Consider the following 15,612-nt stretch of genomic DNA (forward strand, 5'->3'; position numbering starts at 1 on the left):
CCTGTCAGGGAAATGAGGGCATCTATGATTAGAAGAGTTCAAAGGAAGCACAAAGCCCTCATGAACTCGTTAAAAGTCCCTATCACATCTGAGGCCTCAGAAAATGTCAAGTTTGAAAAGGTCCCTTAAGGAAGGAGGAAATAACTTCAATAGAAGAGTAAAAAAGAAATAGAAAGAGCCAGTAAAGCTAAAGAGGAAGGAGATCATATGCCTTCGAGCCCTCATCTAATGAAATATAGTATCTTGAGGAGAGCACAAGAGGATGTAGTGATGATGCCAACACTAAGATGGAGTCCAGAACCAATCTGTTTTGGAACCATTTCACTTGAAAGAGGAATACCTTCACCTTTCTTGGTTGATACTCTGTGTGAAATCCCAAGGCGACTACATGACTTTAGTATAACCAGAGAAGATGAAGTGCCGGAATTAATGTTGCCAAAAGATGCACAGGCTTGGATAGATAAATTTGTGTACTAGATTGGAGGAAAGAAAGAAGAGGTACCTAGACCCAGCAATTTCCATGTAAACATGACATATGTCTTATCTGCTATGTTCTACACCAAACTAGATCAGCCTGCCACGATAGAGGGTGATTATTTGGTAGCAGAGCCAATGATGGCACTTGTTAGTGTTGAAAAAGTTGGGGAAGAGAGATCAAGCATGGCAAACTTGCCTAAGGATACATGAAAGGAGCCCAAAAGGATATATTAAGATCAAATGGTGTTCAATAGGCCAAGCTTAGTCTTGGCTAACCATCTTAAGCCCATATATGTAACTGTTCATCTAGAGTGAGTACCCTTCAAAAAAGTCTTAATAGATAGTGGAGCAGCAGTCAATGTACTTCCCCTCAGCCAAATGAAGAAGCTGTGTAAAAGTGAGGAAGACCTTATCCCTACTGATCTTATAGTTTCTAGTTTATTTGGAGCTATCACTAAAACTTATGGGATATTGCCCTTGGAGATTGACTTGGGTTCTAAGCAAATCATGCTAGCTTTCTTTGTGGTGTATAATAGTTCTACTCATGAAGTTTTACTCAGCACATATTGGATTCACCAAAGTCTATATGTGTCATCCCCCCTACATCAACAAGTTGCTGTTTACCACGAGGCAAGGGCTGAGGAACCAGGATTTTAGGAAATTGTGGAGGTCGAGGCACGACCATTTCTCCCCTTAGCCAATGTTGCAGAGGCAAACTTCTACAACCCTAGTATTGGAATCTTGCAGTGTTTAGAAGTTGATGAGAATGGCTGCCTGACTAAGGTGACGGCCCAAAAGCTTATTGAACAAGGATTATTTCTCACAAATGAGGAGTGGGACATGCCCCATATTGTCCCAGCTCATTAACACCAATGATGTCAGAATAGAGGAGAAATGACCAAGTAGTTGCAGTCAGGTCCTTAATCAACAGACTGCCAGTGTATGGGAGGGAAATAAGAGAAGTGAGAAAGAGCTCAACTAAGGATGAAGCAGAGTGGGAGAAAGAGGTTTCGAGAACCAAGGACAGAGAAGAAGAATAGTTTTTGGGAGAGGAGATAAAGGCAGCCATACACATGGTTGAGTGTATTCATGACTTGAACTGGCCAGATGATGTGCCCGAGTGTCCAAAGTCAGTTGAATTTTTGTGTACAGAGCATGATAACCCAGCACCAGAAGTATAAAACCCCTTAGAAACCATTAATTTAGGGACTGAGGATGATCCAAGGCCAATACAATTCAGTGCCTTGTTGGAAACTGGTGATCAAGCAAGAATAATAGACCATTTGCATGAATTTAAAAACTGCTTTGCATGGCATTACACAGAGATGCCTAGATTGGACCCTGATTTAGTAGAGCACATAATGCCTATAAAGGAAGGGTATAAGCCTGTGAAGCAAGCTCTAAGGAGGATGTCAACAGAGATAAAAGAAAAGGTTAAAGAAAAAATCGAGAGGCTGGTGAAGGTTGGGTGCTGTAGGAGCCTCCTAGCATTTGTTACTTGTGAAGGAAGTGTTCTGAAGGAAGAGTTCTATATGCCTTCAGGGGATACTGATACCACTAGTTAGCACACTATATACGATATATGTTTTATGAAGGTTTTATGGCATACTAGGGTTTATGGAAAATCTATCAAATATTATGCTATTAGTTTTCATAAAACTATGGGGGTTAGTATGTTGATAATTGTTTTGTATTATATATATATATATATATATATATATATATATGTATATATATATATATATATATATATATGTATATATATATATATATCTATATGTATATATATATATATATATATATATATATATATATATAAACTTGGTCCACTCATGTTAGTTTTGCGCCCCCTCGGGATTTAGATTCGAGGCGTACGATCCCGGCGTCAAGGCATTTTCTCATTGGCATCTTTGAGTCCTTTCGGTGTAGGACCCATTCCTTGTTCATTCAATTTTTATATTAATTCTTTTAGTGTTCTAGTTAGTTGTGTGCTCTGAACATGTTCCTTAAATGCATATTCATTATTATTAAAATTTAGAAATCTTATTTATTCCTTGTTCTCAACATTTGCATTAAAAAATGGCTTTTGTCACCTTCGGGGTGTCGGCCAGCACATGCCTAGCCTAGTGTTCGAGGAATATCGGGATCGGGACATGTCAATATATGAGTTTAATGGTTGATTAACTTAATTAAACATTAATAATATGCATCTTTGATTCATTGATTCAATTATTTGTTGTGATTTTGGAATTGTTGTTAGAAAACAGTGCAATATAGGTGAAAGATGAATGAAAACCCTGGTTGTTGAATGGTTGACGTTCATGATATAGAATCTAGTGAACTATGCTCGTTAAGTTCCATTGAGTGATACTAAAGCTTTATGTTTTTTTTTTAGTGAATGCCTTGAGAAATTTTAGAGCTTAACAAAAAGGATGAACTATGAAAAACTTGATCCAGGCTTCGGGTGCGTAGGCAGTCTAACACAGAGGTTAAATGCACCCATGATATAAAAGAAAAGTTATTGCACTATTGGACATTTGATTTGTATTTTGGTCACGTCTCGGAGGTGAGACACAATAGATGAACAGGTATATGGTGACATCATGTGTCGATCTTGAATGTATCTTGGGATTGAGATGTGACATAATATCTCATAATTATCTTTGTGATACAGAGGAAAATCAAGAGATATTCAGTTTGGAATATGCTCGGGATTTTCAAAGGCATTTTAGTCATTTTGGAGAAGAGAGAAACACACGAAAATACAAGCATTTATAGATCATAATATTCTAGTTAGGTCTCTAAGGCAATCACCTCAGCCCCAAGTCTTGGAAAGCAAAAACAAAAGGGACAATTAGACATATCATATCTAACCCAACAACCTTCAAAGTTCAAGACATGCAAGGAGGTTCAAAGCCTTGGTTCGTGTTCGTAAAAGTGTGCTGAGATCCAAACTTCCACACAAGAGGCATAAATGTCTATTTAATCGATAGTCTTCCAACAGTATTGGGACAAAACATATTAATGAAATACAGAGGTAGAAGCAACAACGATTTGCTCTACCAAATTCATCTTCTGGTTCAAATTTCTCCTCTATTCATTAACAAACATATTACAACTCAATCATGGAACTCTAGCAAGGGAGGGCATGGTAACCCATCCTTGTTCAGCACATAAATCATTCTTTCCCCGGAGAACCATAAACATAAAACAAAAGAAAATGCATGTCCATGATCGAATCTCTAATTATAGAAAAAAGTAATTATATATGAACAAAAGACGACACTGGCGAAAACAACGGTAAGGTGCAATTTAGACAATGGAGGATATATGTTATCTGCAACCATTTTTGTGTAGTGAGCTTGGGCACTCACTCTAGGAGAATCGAAAGTAGCCTCAATTTGTTTGTTCCAATTGTTGATGGTGTGAATATAGAAGGGAAAAATTCAATACATATTTATCTGAATGCTCATGCACTGATTAGTTCAAGTAGCCTCAATCTGTTTGTTGCAACAGGACGTGGAAGTCAGATCTTTGGTGGATGATGGCCGGTAGATCCACATCAGATAGGCTGGTATCAATGAAGGATGTGCACATTTCTTCCATTGAAAAAGGTATGCTGCAAATCAATTATGCAAGCCATTTTTAGTATGTAACTTGGGTCTGGTAGTGTTGGAGATTGTGTGTAAGTAGAGGCTGAATTCCATACTTCAAATCTTTAAGAAGTTAATGACTAATATTATATTACCTGGAATCAACATCAAGCAGGAAGGAATTATTGAGCATGTTCATGTTGATTGAATCCTCCGCCATCAGAACTCTCATTTGTCCAATAACCTGATGCAACAAAACAAATCCCCAGATGGAGAAAAAAATGGGATACAGTTTACACATCTATATAACTCCGCTTTAGTTCTAGCATATATGCGCTCTCATGACAACCCAATTTAGCAAACAATGATGCAGAATTAGTTACACTCACGTCTGCAGATAATCCCTGGGCTCCATATCTGTCGTCCCAGAACATTGTTCCAATGCGATATATTTGAGGGATGCTGAGTATCTGATAATGAAGTGAACATCTCAAAATTAATAAGCCCTTAATCGATTGCTATTGGAATTAATTCATATCATACCTTATTTTCTTTCTGAAGTAACTTTGCAAAAGTTTGTCAAGAGAAGGAAAAAAACTTCAAGAAAAAATAGTCTCCTATTGAGTACTAAAAATAACAAGTAAATAAGATAAGAACTAAGATAAAGAAATTTCGTTCATACGAAAAGACAGGTGGAGTTACCGGACACAATTCATTTGTGATTTCATCCACCGATTTCTGAGTTTTTTGGTGCAAAACCTGCTTATGTCAAATGAAGAATACTTATATGTGCATAAAGCATTACGAATTATTCTGGGTAATACATAAGAAAATAACAGAGGAATATTCGCTTGGTGACATAAGGTAAAGAAACGAACCAAAAATCCTACAGCCTGCCTTATGTGTTGAAGCTCATCCCAGGACGATCCAGCAAACTGTAAAAGTAGAAAACTTTACGAGTAAATAACTTTTCTCATTTCCTCGGTTAATTCGTTAGCATTTGTAACACCATAGACAGTTTTCGTGCCTGATCTGTTACTTTGAGACACCACTGTTCCAATTTAAGCAAACCTGCTTTCAGAAATTCTCCATTGCTAAATGAGCAGCACTCACGACGAAGCAATAAGCTGCGAGAGAAAGGATTTGGTAAATTTATTAGGAGTTGCTAAACTTTTATCCTATTCAATTGTTTGAAGTATTAAGTGGGTATCAAACTGTTGTTAAAGTTTATAACCTGTTAAAGAGCTGGACATTGATGAATGAGAAAACTTGAGTAAACATTTTCCTTGCGATCATGGGAGAGACCTGAAGTAGCAGCAGTTAATTAGTTGATACAGACAATATATGAACAAAAGTATTTTAAAAATTAAATTTAAGCTTACATGATTCATAGACAAAATATCTAAGGCATGATCTAACTTGTTGACAGTGCTTTGCCAGTGCATGTTCAGTGCCGATTGTTTTGCTCTTATATTTAAATGTATAGTTTTGGACGAGCCTCTCATTGACTTGGCCCTTGTAGATCTCGGTGCCTGTTGATGTATATCAGAATTTATTTATTTCACGGGGCAATCTTGGTCTGTCATGTAATATTGTGGGTTAATTAATTAATTATATATATATATATATATATGCTCACCTGAATGCACAAATTCAAGAATGGGCTAATCTCTTTCTTTAGAATGTCACGGATGGTCCCATAAATTTTCTCGACAAATGCAGTTAGATGTTGCTTGAATAATAATGCTGGGTACTTGGCCTGCACTTTTAACTTCCCGTTGGGCTTTCCAGCCATTCCACTGTAGCCACTTGAAACTCCCATAGTAATGGAAGATGAATGAAAACCCTGGAACCGTATTTACCGTGTCACATGGTTGTCACTTTTCAATACCCTAAAAAATATATCTGTATGTGAAAGCTTACATGTGCTGTTCTATTTCTACCAAATATGGTAGCAGGAGAAGTTCGGTTACGATGTGAAGCTGAATCAGTTGCACTGGTTGCCTTGAGTGTACTTTGTACAAGAAATACGAGGGTACAAGTTGTTGAAAGCCAATATGCCAGATCATTGATATTGTTCTGACTCTTAAAAAACATTTCACATTTCACTTTGATCAAATAGTGTATATATATCAAGTTGATCATGTTTAATGTATATGTATATATGTTGGTTGAAGAATGAAGGCTATTACCTCTACCACAGACCGAATTTTGTGAATAATCCTATCAAATATGTTTGTTTTCTCTGCTTCGAAGGCTCTCCACTGAACAAGTGCTTTGTAAATAATACAGGCAGCGACAGGCCTCTTCTTGTCAAATTGTCTGTCTTCCACAAGACACTTAACAAGCACATCAAGATTTTCCTGTTTATAGTTCACGAAAATATACTTCTATTAAGTTATGGAATAACAAATCATCTTCTTTTTACTTCTTTTCAAGCTTTTCTCTTATTCTGAACTTTCTAAATACCTGCTGCCTATCCGTGAGGGATCTTTGTCTAGTAAGGTGGGACACAACAGGATCTTGCTCCTGAAAGAATTTTTGCATCATTAGATTGAGTAATTTTGTACAGATAATAATTAACTTATCCTATTATTATTCAGGAAATTTGGTAATATTTGGTCCAAAGCTCTTCCACTTTCCCATTGCCATTCTCAAAACTCTGTACTATCAAAGAAAATCATTCACAATAAGAATTTTTCCAAAAAAAAGCGATGAATGAAGAAAAAGGTGATATAAAGAACTATGCCTTTACTAGTGGCTGAACCCTCTCTGGATTAGCTTTTTGCTCCACGACTACAGCCTTGCTGTGAAGTAATTTATTATCTGATTCCAATTCTTTCATCTTACTCTTCAAGCTGGATAAACACGAAAAAAATATAAGAATTGTACTCAATGTATATCTTTATAACTTTGATAAAGTATTTTTCAGTTGATTATCGACTCACTAAATGCTTCAAAATTTCCAGTTGACTATGAGTATGCTTCTTGTAAAGGTTAATGGTTCATATTCGATGGAGCAACCACTTTAACTTTTTTTTTCATTTGCAGAAAACTAGGCCAATCATAAGATAGTAAAAACTATAGATTATAAGATTCTACCTATCCACAAGGTGAAAATCTTTAATAGATTGCACATTCTTACATTCTCAGTTCTTCTGAGAGCTCCTCATTTGCTGATGGAACAAGAGCCTGTTGGCGTAGCACCTGATTTTCAGATTCAAGACTTGACAAGTTCAACTGTAACCTGATTAAGGAAAAAAAAAAGTTTGTCAACCACAGTTTATATTGATAGAGACATTCAAGAAATTACTCAGCTTTACGACAAAAATAGAAGAGCAAATATACAGGATTACCTTTCAATAGTCTCCTGAATGTGCACTGATTTCAGCCGTGCTTCGTCTGCCTCCTTATGCCTTGCTTTCCTTTCTTCTTCAATTTGAGAGTGATTTTCTTCAAATTCTTCAAGTTTCTTCTTCAGATCACTTAGCTCACCCTAACATCCGGTATCCAATATCAGTTATGAATATAACAGATGTGCACGTACGTACCCACATGCACATGTAGTATTTACATATACACTTCATTTAGAATCCGGCTGCAATCTCTTGTGATCACCTTAACATTCCATGTATCATTATTAATTTTCCTTGAACTGGTCAGGGTTTCAATTCCAGTGCCAGTCCCTCGTACCACCAAGGTTTCTAAAAATGAATAAATAAAAAAAGATGGATTTGTTTGTATCCGGAGCATTACTGACATACGTTACTCCGCACGGTTCCAATTCAGTATTTCGCTTATGTAGTTTTTGCAAGATGTAGTGGTGTAATAAAACTTAATTTTCATTCATCCAAAATTAGATTGCTGAACATTTGTATTTGTAATTTTATTTTATCATTCAATCAATTAGAAAAGCATCATAGGAATTGAAGTTGTAAGGTATTACCTGTAGTTCCTCATTGTGGCTTTCCAGTATTTCTAGTTTGGTGTTATCCACAACTGCCACCTCTTTGATGACCGGGGGAGCTTGTTCAATGGCTAACTTTGCTGCTTCTTTCTCATGGATGATTGCTGCATGGGCTTCATCTATTTGCCTTTGCATTTCATGCAAACAATGTTGCAACTTTGCAATCTCTTTTCCTTTAGTTTCATCAAGATCAATCTGCAACAAGTTGTTTGTAAATTACGTGTATCAACTTGCTTATGTATGAACGAAATCCATGCATCAAGGTTTGACATTCCTCCAACCACCCCTTCACTGTTAAATTTCAGAATCAACATGACTGGAGTAACAATATTGTTATTTATCATACCACCAAATAGCTAGCATTACCAAAATATGATGTAGCAAAATATTAATGCAGTACAGAAATATGACGTATACCCTCAAGTGCTTTTCAAATTCCAGTCGCCATGTTAGCTCTTCGACACGCTTCTCCAGCATGTCCTTAGCTGCCTTAAGCGCTCCGGTTTCTCTCGCAGCCTGCATCGGGGAACCATTTTTATTCTTCCCAGTTTATTAATTTTATTGAAATAGTTCAATACTAAATATAGGTGGATAGTACAGCTCACCATCCTAAGCTTCCTAAGCTCCTTCCTTGCTACCCTTGCTCTCCAGAGACATTGAAGAGTTAGACTCGCCTTTTTCTGGTGTTTATATTCAGAAAGAGCTTCAAATCTTCGCCAAATAGTCTGTCAGAAGAAAATTTGGTAGATTATTCAAAATTATCAGCTTAAAGTTACAGAATGATTTCTCGGAAAATAAATTGTTTTGTAGCATTCCTTGTATGATTTCTCGGAAAACTTTGTAGGTTTAGTTCACTCTATAAGTAAATCATTATAGAGATCTGTTATTTTCTGCACAACTCAATAATATTATTCTTCTTATCGTTACAATATAGGAAAGTTATCTATCAAGTTCTTGCCTCTTAGTAAATATGGAAAAGAGAACCACTCGACATTCTTAAAATGCATTTAGTTACGTACTCTACCATTTACTTTTACTTTTCTAATTAATCCAAAGATACCGAAATTCTCTGTATGCATAGCTAAAGTTTCGGTAGATTGTCCCATCCAGAGCATTTATGACCTGAATAATTTTTGCAGCCTTGGTTCTTCTCCTGTTTTGATGATCATTTTGGGCCGCCATAGTTCGTAACCCGGTTTGGATGGCAACTGCTGCTGCCTGCAATTTTGTGTAGGATATTCTGGCTTTGTGAGCACGTAGATGTTTTTGTATACGGATTGAAGCAGCTTCCTGTCTTATTTTTTCATACAACTTGCGCGCAAGTTGTCCTGTTTGAAGAAGAGGAGAGAGAAAAACCAAGTCGTTCCAACCTTAGAATATTTCATTCTATCATTACTTCCAGATGCCATGCACCGTACTATGGTAGTAGGAACAACATATTACCTCTCCAATGTTTCTGCAAGTGAATAGCAGCCCTTCGCAGGGCAGTGAACTCCCTTCTGGTTAGATGTGTTCTGATTTGCCTTTGAATGCATCTGGCAGAATTAACCAAAACTTCAGTTCTGCGTGCATCTAATTCAGCCATCTGACCAGCTCTAAGAAAAACCTTTGATTTTCCAATCTGTAATAATCGTCGGAGATGGTGATGAATTTTTGCATAACACAAACAAAATAATGTGTTGTATTTGGTGAACCGCATATAAGTTTGATGTCTAAACCAACCTGGTATCCCTTCAGTCCCATCCTGTCACAGATGGCAATGCATGCTGATTTTTCATCAGATCTGCACAGGAAATAAGTGGGGAATGAGAAATGAGATAACGTCCTGAAGCTAGAGCTCTGACACCGTATTAGCCTATAATCCCACTCTTGACTTTGAGGTTCAATGCAGGTGCAACTGAGAAATAGATAAATAAGAGCAAACAGAGCGATTGCTGGAAATTTATATGTACCAACCCGTCCATAATATCACGAGCCAACATTCCAAAGCGGTCGAGGAAGTCATCAAATGTTCTTTTTGTTGGATATCCAGCACAACTAATCCTAATAGCCTCCAGCACACCCTGTACAAGTACCATTGGAAGTTGGAACACACATTTCTCATTCTGTCTGTATTGTTTATTTTTTATAAATAAATTCAAACAATCGAAAAAAAAAAAAAAAGAAGAATTACAGTCTTGATGAGCAGAGTTAGACTTTACTCACCCCACACCTCAACTGGTTTAATACGTTGGCATTCTCAAAAATTCCAGGCTTCAAAACTGTATTTGGCTTAACACATCTGATATAATGTGGTTCTGTTGTGCTAAGTGTCTCCATTAAAGCTTGCAGTTGTTGCTGCATCGTGTCAATTTCAATTCAGATTTTCAGACTCAAGTAAAAGCATCTATGAAAATCTGGATTACCTTGAAACGGGTGCCTATGGAAGAAAACTTGGATTGTTTTGAAGTCTCCTCAGGCAGTGGAGGGAATAGATTTGCGACAAATGAGCAGTTCGAGGCATTCAAAAGAGCTTGATGTTCTGCCACTACGTAATCCTTGTTTTTATCAAGAAAATGGTCTGTTTGGTATGTCACCTGTTGACATATCTACATGAAGCAAATCCAAAATAATAATTTTCATTATGCTTGCTAGGTGTTCAAGAATGTTCTTACATCTCCAGCATAGTGGTTAACTGTGAAGTCTGTTCGAGCAAGTTTTGGCTTTTTAAATCGCTTGTGTCCTTTATATGTCTGATACATCTTCTGTGCAAATGTCTCATGCGTTGACTTGGGAAACATACTGCATATATGTGAAATGAATTACGTGTTCGTATATGCACTAACTTAGCAGCGATCATTCATGATCTTTATTCAACAATTTTCTTATAAAAGATTTTAGCTTTTCTTTGATTTTTATAGGAACAGGGAACGAGTTCAAATATATATTTATTATTTGAGTTATCATGTAACACCCTGCTGAGTAGTATTATGATTAATCAGATGAGACTTAACGATATAGATAACCATATTATTAGGTAGATTATATGTGGTAAGTGTGCAATAATATATCAGAGGTGTAACGAGTATGAAGATTACATACCATGCTTCATCGAGAAGGGCAATTATGCCCCCAGGCTTCTGCAAGAAGGACATACTGTTACAACAATTTCAAGGATAAAAACTTTGCTGCGTTTACATACAGAGCTGTATTAAAAATTAGTACCCTCTCGATAAGATCCAAAACATCCTGGTTATCTACAAATTCTACGTAGCTCCAGTTTATTTCATCCTTTGTGTACTCTTCTTGCTCCATCTTGAACACATGCTACAGTGGAAGATGCTTATCATATATAAAATAATCTCAGTCGGACTAGGTTTAAAGTCTAAAACTGTATCTAGAAATGCCTGTACCTGATTAAAATGTTGTTGCAGCTTTTCATTTGTTAGGTTGATACATAGCTGCTCAAAACTACCAAATGAAGCATTATATTAGGTCCTTATTATGTCCAAATTAATGAATGTAAATTGTAAAACAGTTTTATATTTACTCAGTATAATTGTTTCTTCTGTTAAGCTTTTCCTTTCTTTTTCTACCATGATTATATATGTATGTACCTGTTGATCTTGAAGCTTTCGAAGCCATAAATATCAAGGACTCCTATTAAGCTTGATGAGTTTGGATCCTGACCAATTGAATTGTTTATCTTATCCACAATCCTGCCATAGATTAGGAACCAATAGCTAGCTGTAGTAAATCTTTATGTAATAGAGAGGTAAATAAATACAATGGATAAGTCTATTTCTTCTTACCAATCGAACAGTCTGGAGTAGACAGTCTTCGCCAGGGCATCACGACTTAATGTAGCTGAGTCTGGATCAAGAGGTTTTGTAATGTTGCCATCAGGAGTCACTATTACACGCCTGCAAAGCGAGTCTTCCAAAGACTTGTTATCACACCTAAAATAAAAAATAAAAAAATAACCATGTTGGAAGACATCATAAAAAACATTTAGGTCTTTCCAAATTGATCAAATTAAGTTCTAACATGAGTAGCTCTGCAGAAGTTTGGAGGTGATAGCATGATTTATCATCTTTTAACTTGGAAGAATCAACTTCGTCCCCTTTGATGAAGTCAATGTTCCCAAGATGGAGGATTGCAGCAACCACTCGGAATATGGCATCCTAGAGAAGGATTGATTACTATAATTAATTTATAGATATTGGATAGAGGAAAGATCATTAATTGTCTGCAGTTGTTGTATTGATACAAGCCATGCGACTTGCTAGGGTCACTATATACCTGCTCTTCCTGGCTGATCCCGACAACATCCATAGCATTTCTGGTCTCCAAATACTCTCTTGCGTCATCTACATTTGCAACTTCATAGCAGGAGGATTGATTAAGATAGTGGAAAGTTCTCGCGTCTCCTAGCTTGTACCTCCTCACATCCTGTATTAAGAATAACATTTCTCTGCCATGAAGAAAAACATATAGATAGAGATAGAGAGAGCTTCTTAAGAGCAATCCCTCTTTTGTGAAGAAAGAAACAAAAGGATTTCTCGAAGACTATCCTTAAAAAAAAATCAGCCAAATCAGAATTCATTTAGTTCTCTAATGGTGATAAACATTACTTTAATTATAATTTTTGTGATGATCAAATGAGAGCTGTTTTCCCATCTGGATAACATTTGTGTTTTGTCAATTACTTTACAATCGTAGCTAGTCCATGAGATTCGAACTCAGGATTTCCTCCAATATATTGTAAACTGGATGCGACTAAGCCAAATCATTTTGCACTGAACCACTGTTCATGTGAACCGTTGATAAAGTTTATCTTTTGTAGGAATATGTAAGATTGATTTGGATTAACAATCAGAAAATATAATGTCACAGTCACACACACCTCTGCTGGTGCCGCACAAAGCATGTAAAAGCAATGGTAGTTTCTCTCTGGGTCAGAGACTTGGCAAACACGTGATCTTTCAAGAAGATATGTACGAATAGCAGCTCCAGAGATTTTCCAATGCTTATCAAATTGGATCTCTACAAATTTACCGAAGCGACTGATACAAGCATCATGATTTATAATTAGCTTGAATAGAAATGGGGAAAGCAGTATGGCAAGAGAAAACAAAAGATACATATGAAAGAAATTGATCTAATCAAGAAAGAGGTAACAAATATTATTTCACCTCGAATTGTTGTTTTTCACAGTTTTGGCGTTCCCGAATGCCTCCAAGACTGGGTTGGACTGAAGAAGTGGAAATATTTACACTTCACAATGTAGTTGCATAATAGCATATATAACGATTTAGGAAACTCAAATCTTTTCCTAGTAGATACGTTCCCAACATGAATGGAATATCAGTATATAACCAGTCTCACTCTCGCTCCATTTGACGTTGTTGGAAAGAAAAAAGAAAAGAAAAGAGGAGAAGCAGGGTTGCAAATGGAATAGAGAAAATACTTAAACTGACCTCTAAGACCTGTTGTTCCACTGTTCTCCCTTCTGTTCCTGATCTGCCTCCCATGAAGGCAAGATATCTCATGAGCATTTTTGTTGTCTCTGTTTTACCAGCACCACTCTCCCCACTGACCAGAATTGACTGGCTTCCTTGTTCATTGATCATTGCCCTGTTGCACCGAATGGAACTTGCTATTGAACGTACTATATTTTTTTTTATCAATAGCTAAGTACTATCAATTAAGTGTGCATGGTCAGGGTGTCTGAGATGACATGATGGAAACCATGACAATTAGCTAGTGTAGTTTTCAGGGCTTATTATAATTATATACCTGTAACAAGTGTCTGCAACAGCAAAAAGGTGTGGACTTAGCTCCCCAAAAGCAGTTCCTTTGTACTGCTCCATCATGTGGGTGTCATACAAGTGTGGTAGTCTCCGGAATGGATTCACCGCTATTAGGATGTTCCCAGTGTAAGTCTGGTTATATCATATCACTGACTGTCAGGCAACTACTTTTTACATCCATGTTATCTGCTTATTTCAAACTCATTGCTAAATAAATTCAATGCATATCTCCTATATGTTCATGCGGTAACTTGACTCACATATATCTCATTGATAGAAAACCGACAGGCTAAGTTATGCAGGACTCCCGGCTCATGGAGGTAAGCCAACTTAGTCATGTCGTCAACGCCTGCTGGTGGTGCTTCTGTGTCTTTTGGGTACATACTGGACATGTCTGTAACCATCTGAAAGTGAACTCAATGCCACCATTAGTTATATACAATTCATAGCTCTTAAGAAAGTGCACTTGAGGCATCAATTATAAATTAGAATTCGGTCTGTCTGGCAGGATAAAACATTGTCTTAATTATATAGAAGGCAGTGGGACCCTGGGGGTTTTCCTGTAAACCAAAGTTGTTCTTATTCTTCTAGGGAACCATTTCAGGTGGAGGATGCAGGCACATTGGTGAACCGTATAAATCCTTGCGTTCTTGTTGTTGTATATATATTGCTTTGTGTGGTCTGGTTGGTTGTTTTCTCAGCGGTTGATTGCTATGTCTATGGTTGATTGTTTGTGTTGTATGTTCATCAAATTCATAATATGGCGAAGGCTTAAAAATACACCCCTGAAATGTGGGGTGAATTTCATTAAAGAACACATATCTTCAACTTTTTCACACTACCACTTAATGCTTTAAAATGCTAACAATTCAACCCACTTTTGTCTAACTATGCAGGCATCTGGTAACTGTTTATGAGAGAGTGACTTGAATTGTTAAACTTCATCTACTTTGGCCTCATTTGGTATAGAGGATTGGATTGGAGTGGAGAACCATGTAAATTCAAGGCATATTGAAGGAAACTTCTCCCTTCTAATCCATTCATTTTTCTTCTTGTTCTGATCGTTTTTACTTGATTTTTCTTGCGTGCTACTCTTTTAGTATGTATGTATGTATGTATGTATGTATAAGAATAAAAGTGCCTAAAGAGAAACTCTAGATGCATGGTAGTACTGCACTTCTCATAGTATATATATGGTTTGAAATTCGTCATCAATCAAAGAAAGTGATTACTGAAGGAACCAATAATATTTAATGTGGGAGGTGATGTCATAGTAGCTTACAGTCTTCCCGTTTGTGGTAATAATGGTGGCATCTCTGCCATGAATTTCTTTGACTTGGGCATCAATCCACGCAGCCTCTGAATCCTCTGCCCAAACATGTGATCCAACTATGATGTTTATCGGAGTTCCCTGATTCAAATCATACAGCAATTCAAGAAAGATAATATTTATTTCATTAGTGAATGCCAGTGAATATATATATATACACACACACATACATGGAACAAGAAGATGAAGAAATATCATGAGAAAGTAAGCTTCATTACCATTTCTGTCAGGAATCAAGATTGATCGATCTATCTATCTATCTCTCTCTTCCTATCTATGTGATGGTCGAAATTCAATACCATTGTTTGCAGAGAGAGAGAGAGAGAGAGAGAGAGAGAGAGATTACTGCGTGCGTGGTGTTGTTAAAGAATGTTAGGATTTGAAGGTATAGAGAAAAGAATGTTGAAAAGAAAGTCATCAAAAGCCATAGAATGAAGGAAATGCGAGTGGACC

The 15,612-nt window shown here is 36.7% G+C and overlaps 1 protein-coding gene across 1 annotated transcript; it reads right to left on the bottom strand.

The window, feature by feature from the left end:
* Positions 1-3,453: 3,453 nt before the first annotated feature.
* On the bottom strand, positions 3,454-13,907 carry LOC137747043 (myosin-12). The gene is made up of 36 exons (XM_068487045.1): positions 13,816-13,907; positions 13,497-13,653; positions 13,212-13,270; positions 12,923-13,082; positions 12,319-12,468; positions 12,064-12,200; positions 11,829-11,975; positions 11,634-11,735; positions 11,430-11,487; positions 11,242-11,343; positions 11,119-11,156; positions 10,692-10,818; positions 10,443-10,613; positions 10,243-10,374; positions 9,994-10,100; positions 9,760-9,820; positions 9,481-9,658; positions 9,160-9,365; positions 8,643-8,762; positions 8,455-8,553; positions 8,017-8,232; positions 7,427-7,566; positions 7,216-7,317; positions 6,820-6,928; positions 6,540-6,599; positions 6,263-6,433; positions 6,008-6,155; positions 5,710-5,924; positions 5,453-5,602; positions 5,305-5,375; positions 5,098-5,197; positions 4,949-5,005; positions 4,773-4,829; positions 4,460-4,540; positions 4,226-4,314; positions 3,454-4,096 (listed from the first exon to the last, which is right to left on the bottom strand). Exons 1-36 carry the CDS (start codon positions 13,890-13,892, stop codon positions 3,973-3,975), a joined length of 4,278 nt encoding a protein of 1,425 aa, XP_068343146.1. The 5' UTR covers positions 13,893-13,907; the 3' UTR covers positions 3,454-3,972.
* Between the last annotated feature and the right edge of the window lie 1,705 nt (positions 13,908-15,612).

Source organism: Pyrus communis, chromosome 10, assembly GCF_963583255.1.
Source record: "Pyrus communis chromosome 10, drPyrComm1.1, whole genome shotgun sequence".
Lineage (NCBI taxonomy): Eukaryota > Viridiplantae > Streptophyta > Magnoliopsida > Rosales > Rosaceae > Pyrus > Pyrus communis.

Bases quoted from the DNA above. Each gene is read 5' to 3' on its own strand.
- LOC137747043 (XM_068487045.1), bottom strand. From the start codon at position 13,892: ATGATGGAGCAGTACAAAGGAACTGCTTTTGGGGAGCTAAGTCCACAC. The intron at 9,659-9,759 runs GTTGGTTTAGAC...CGATTATTACAG, and splicing joins TGGGACTGAAGGGATACCAG to ATTGGAAAATCAAAGGTTTT. The intron at 5,006-5,097 runs GCACGAAAACTG...CTACTTTTACAG, and splicing joins GTCTCAAAGTAACAGATCAG to TTTGCTGGATCGTCCTGGGA.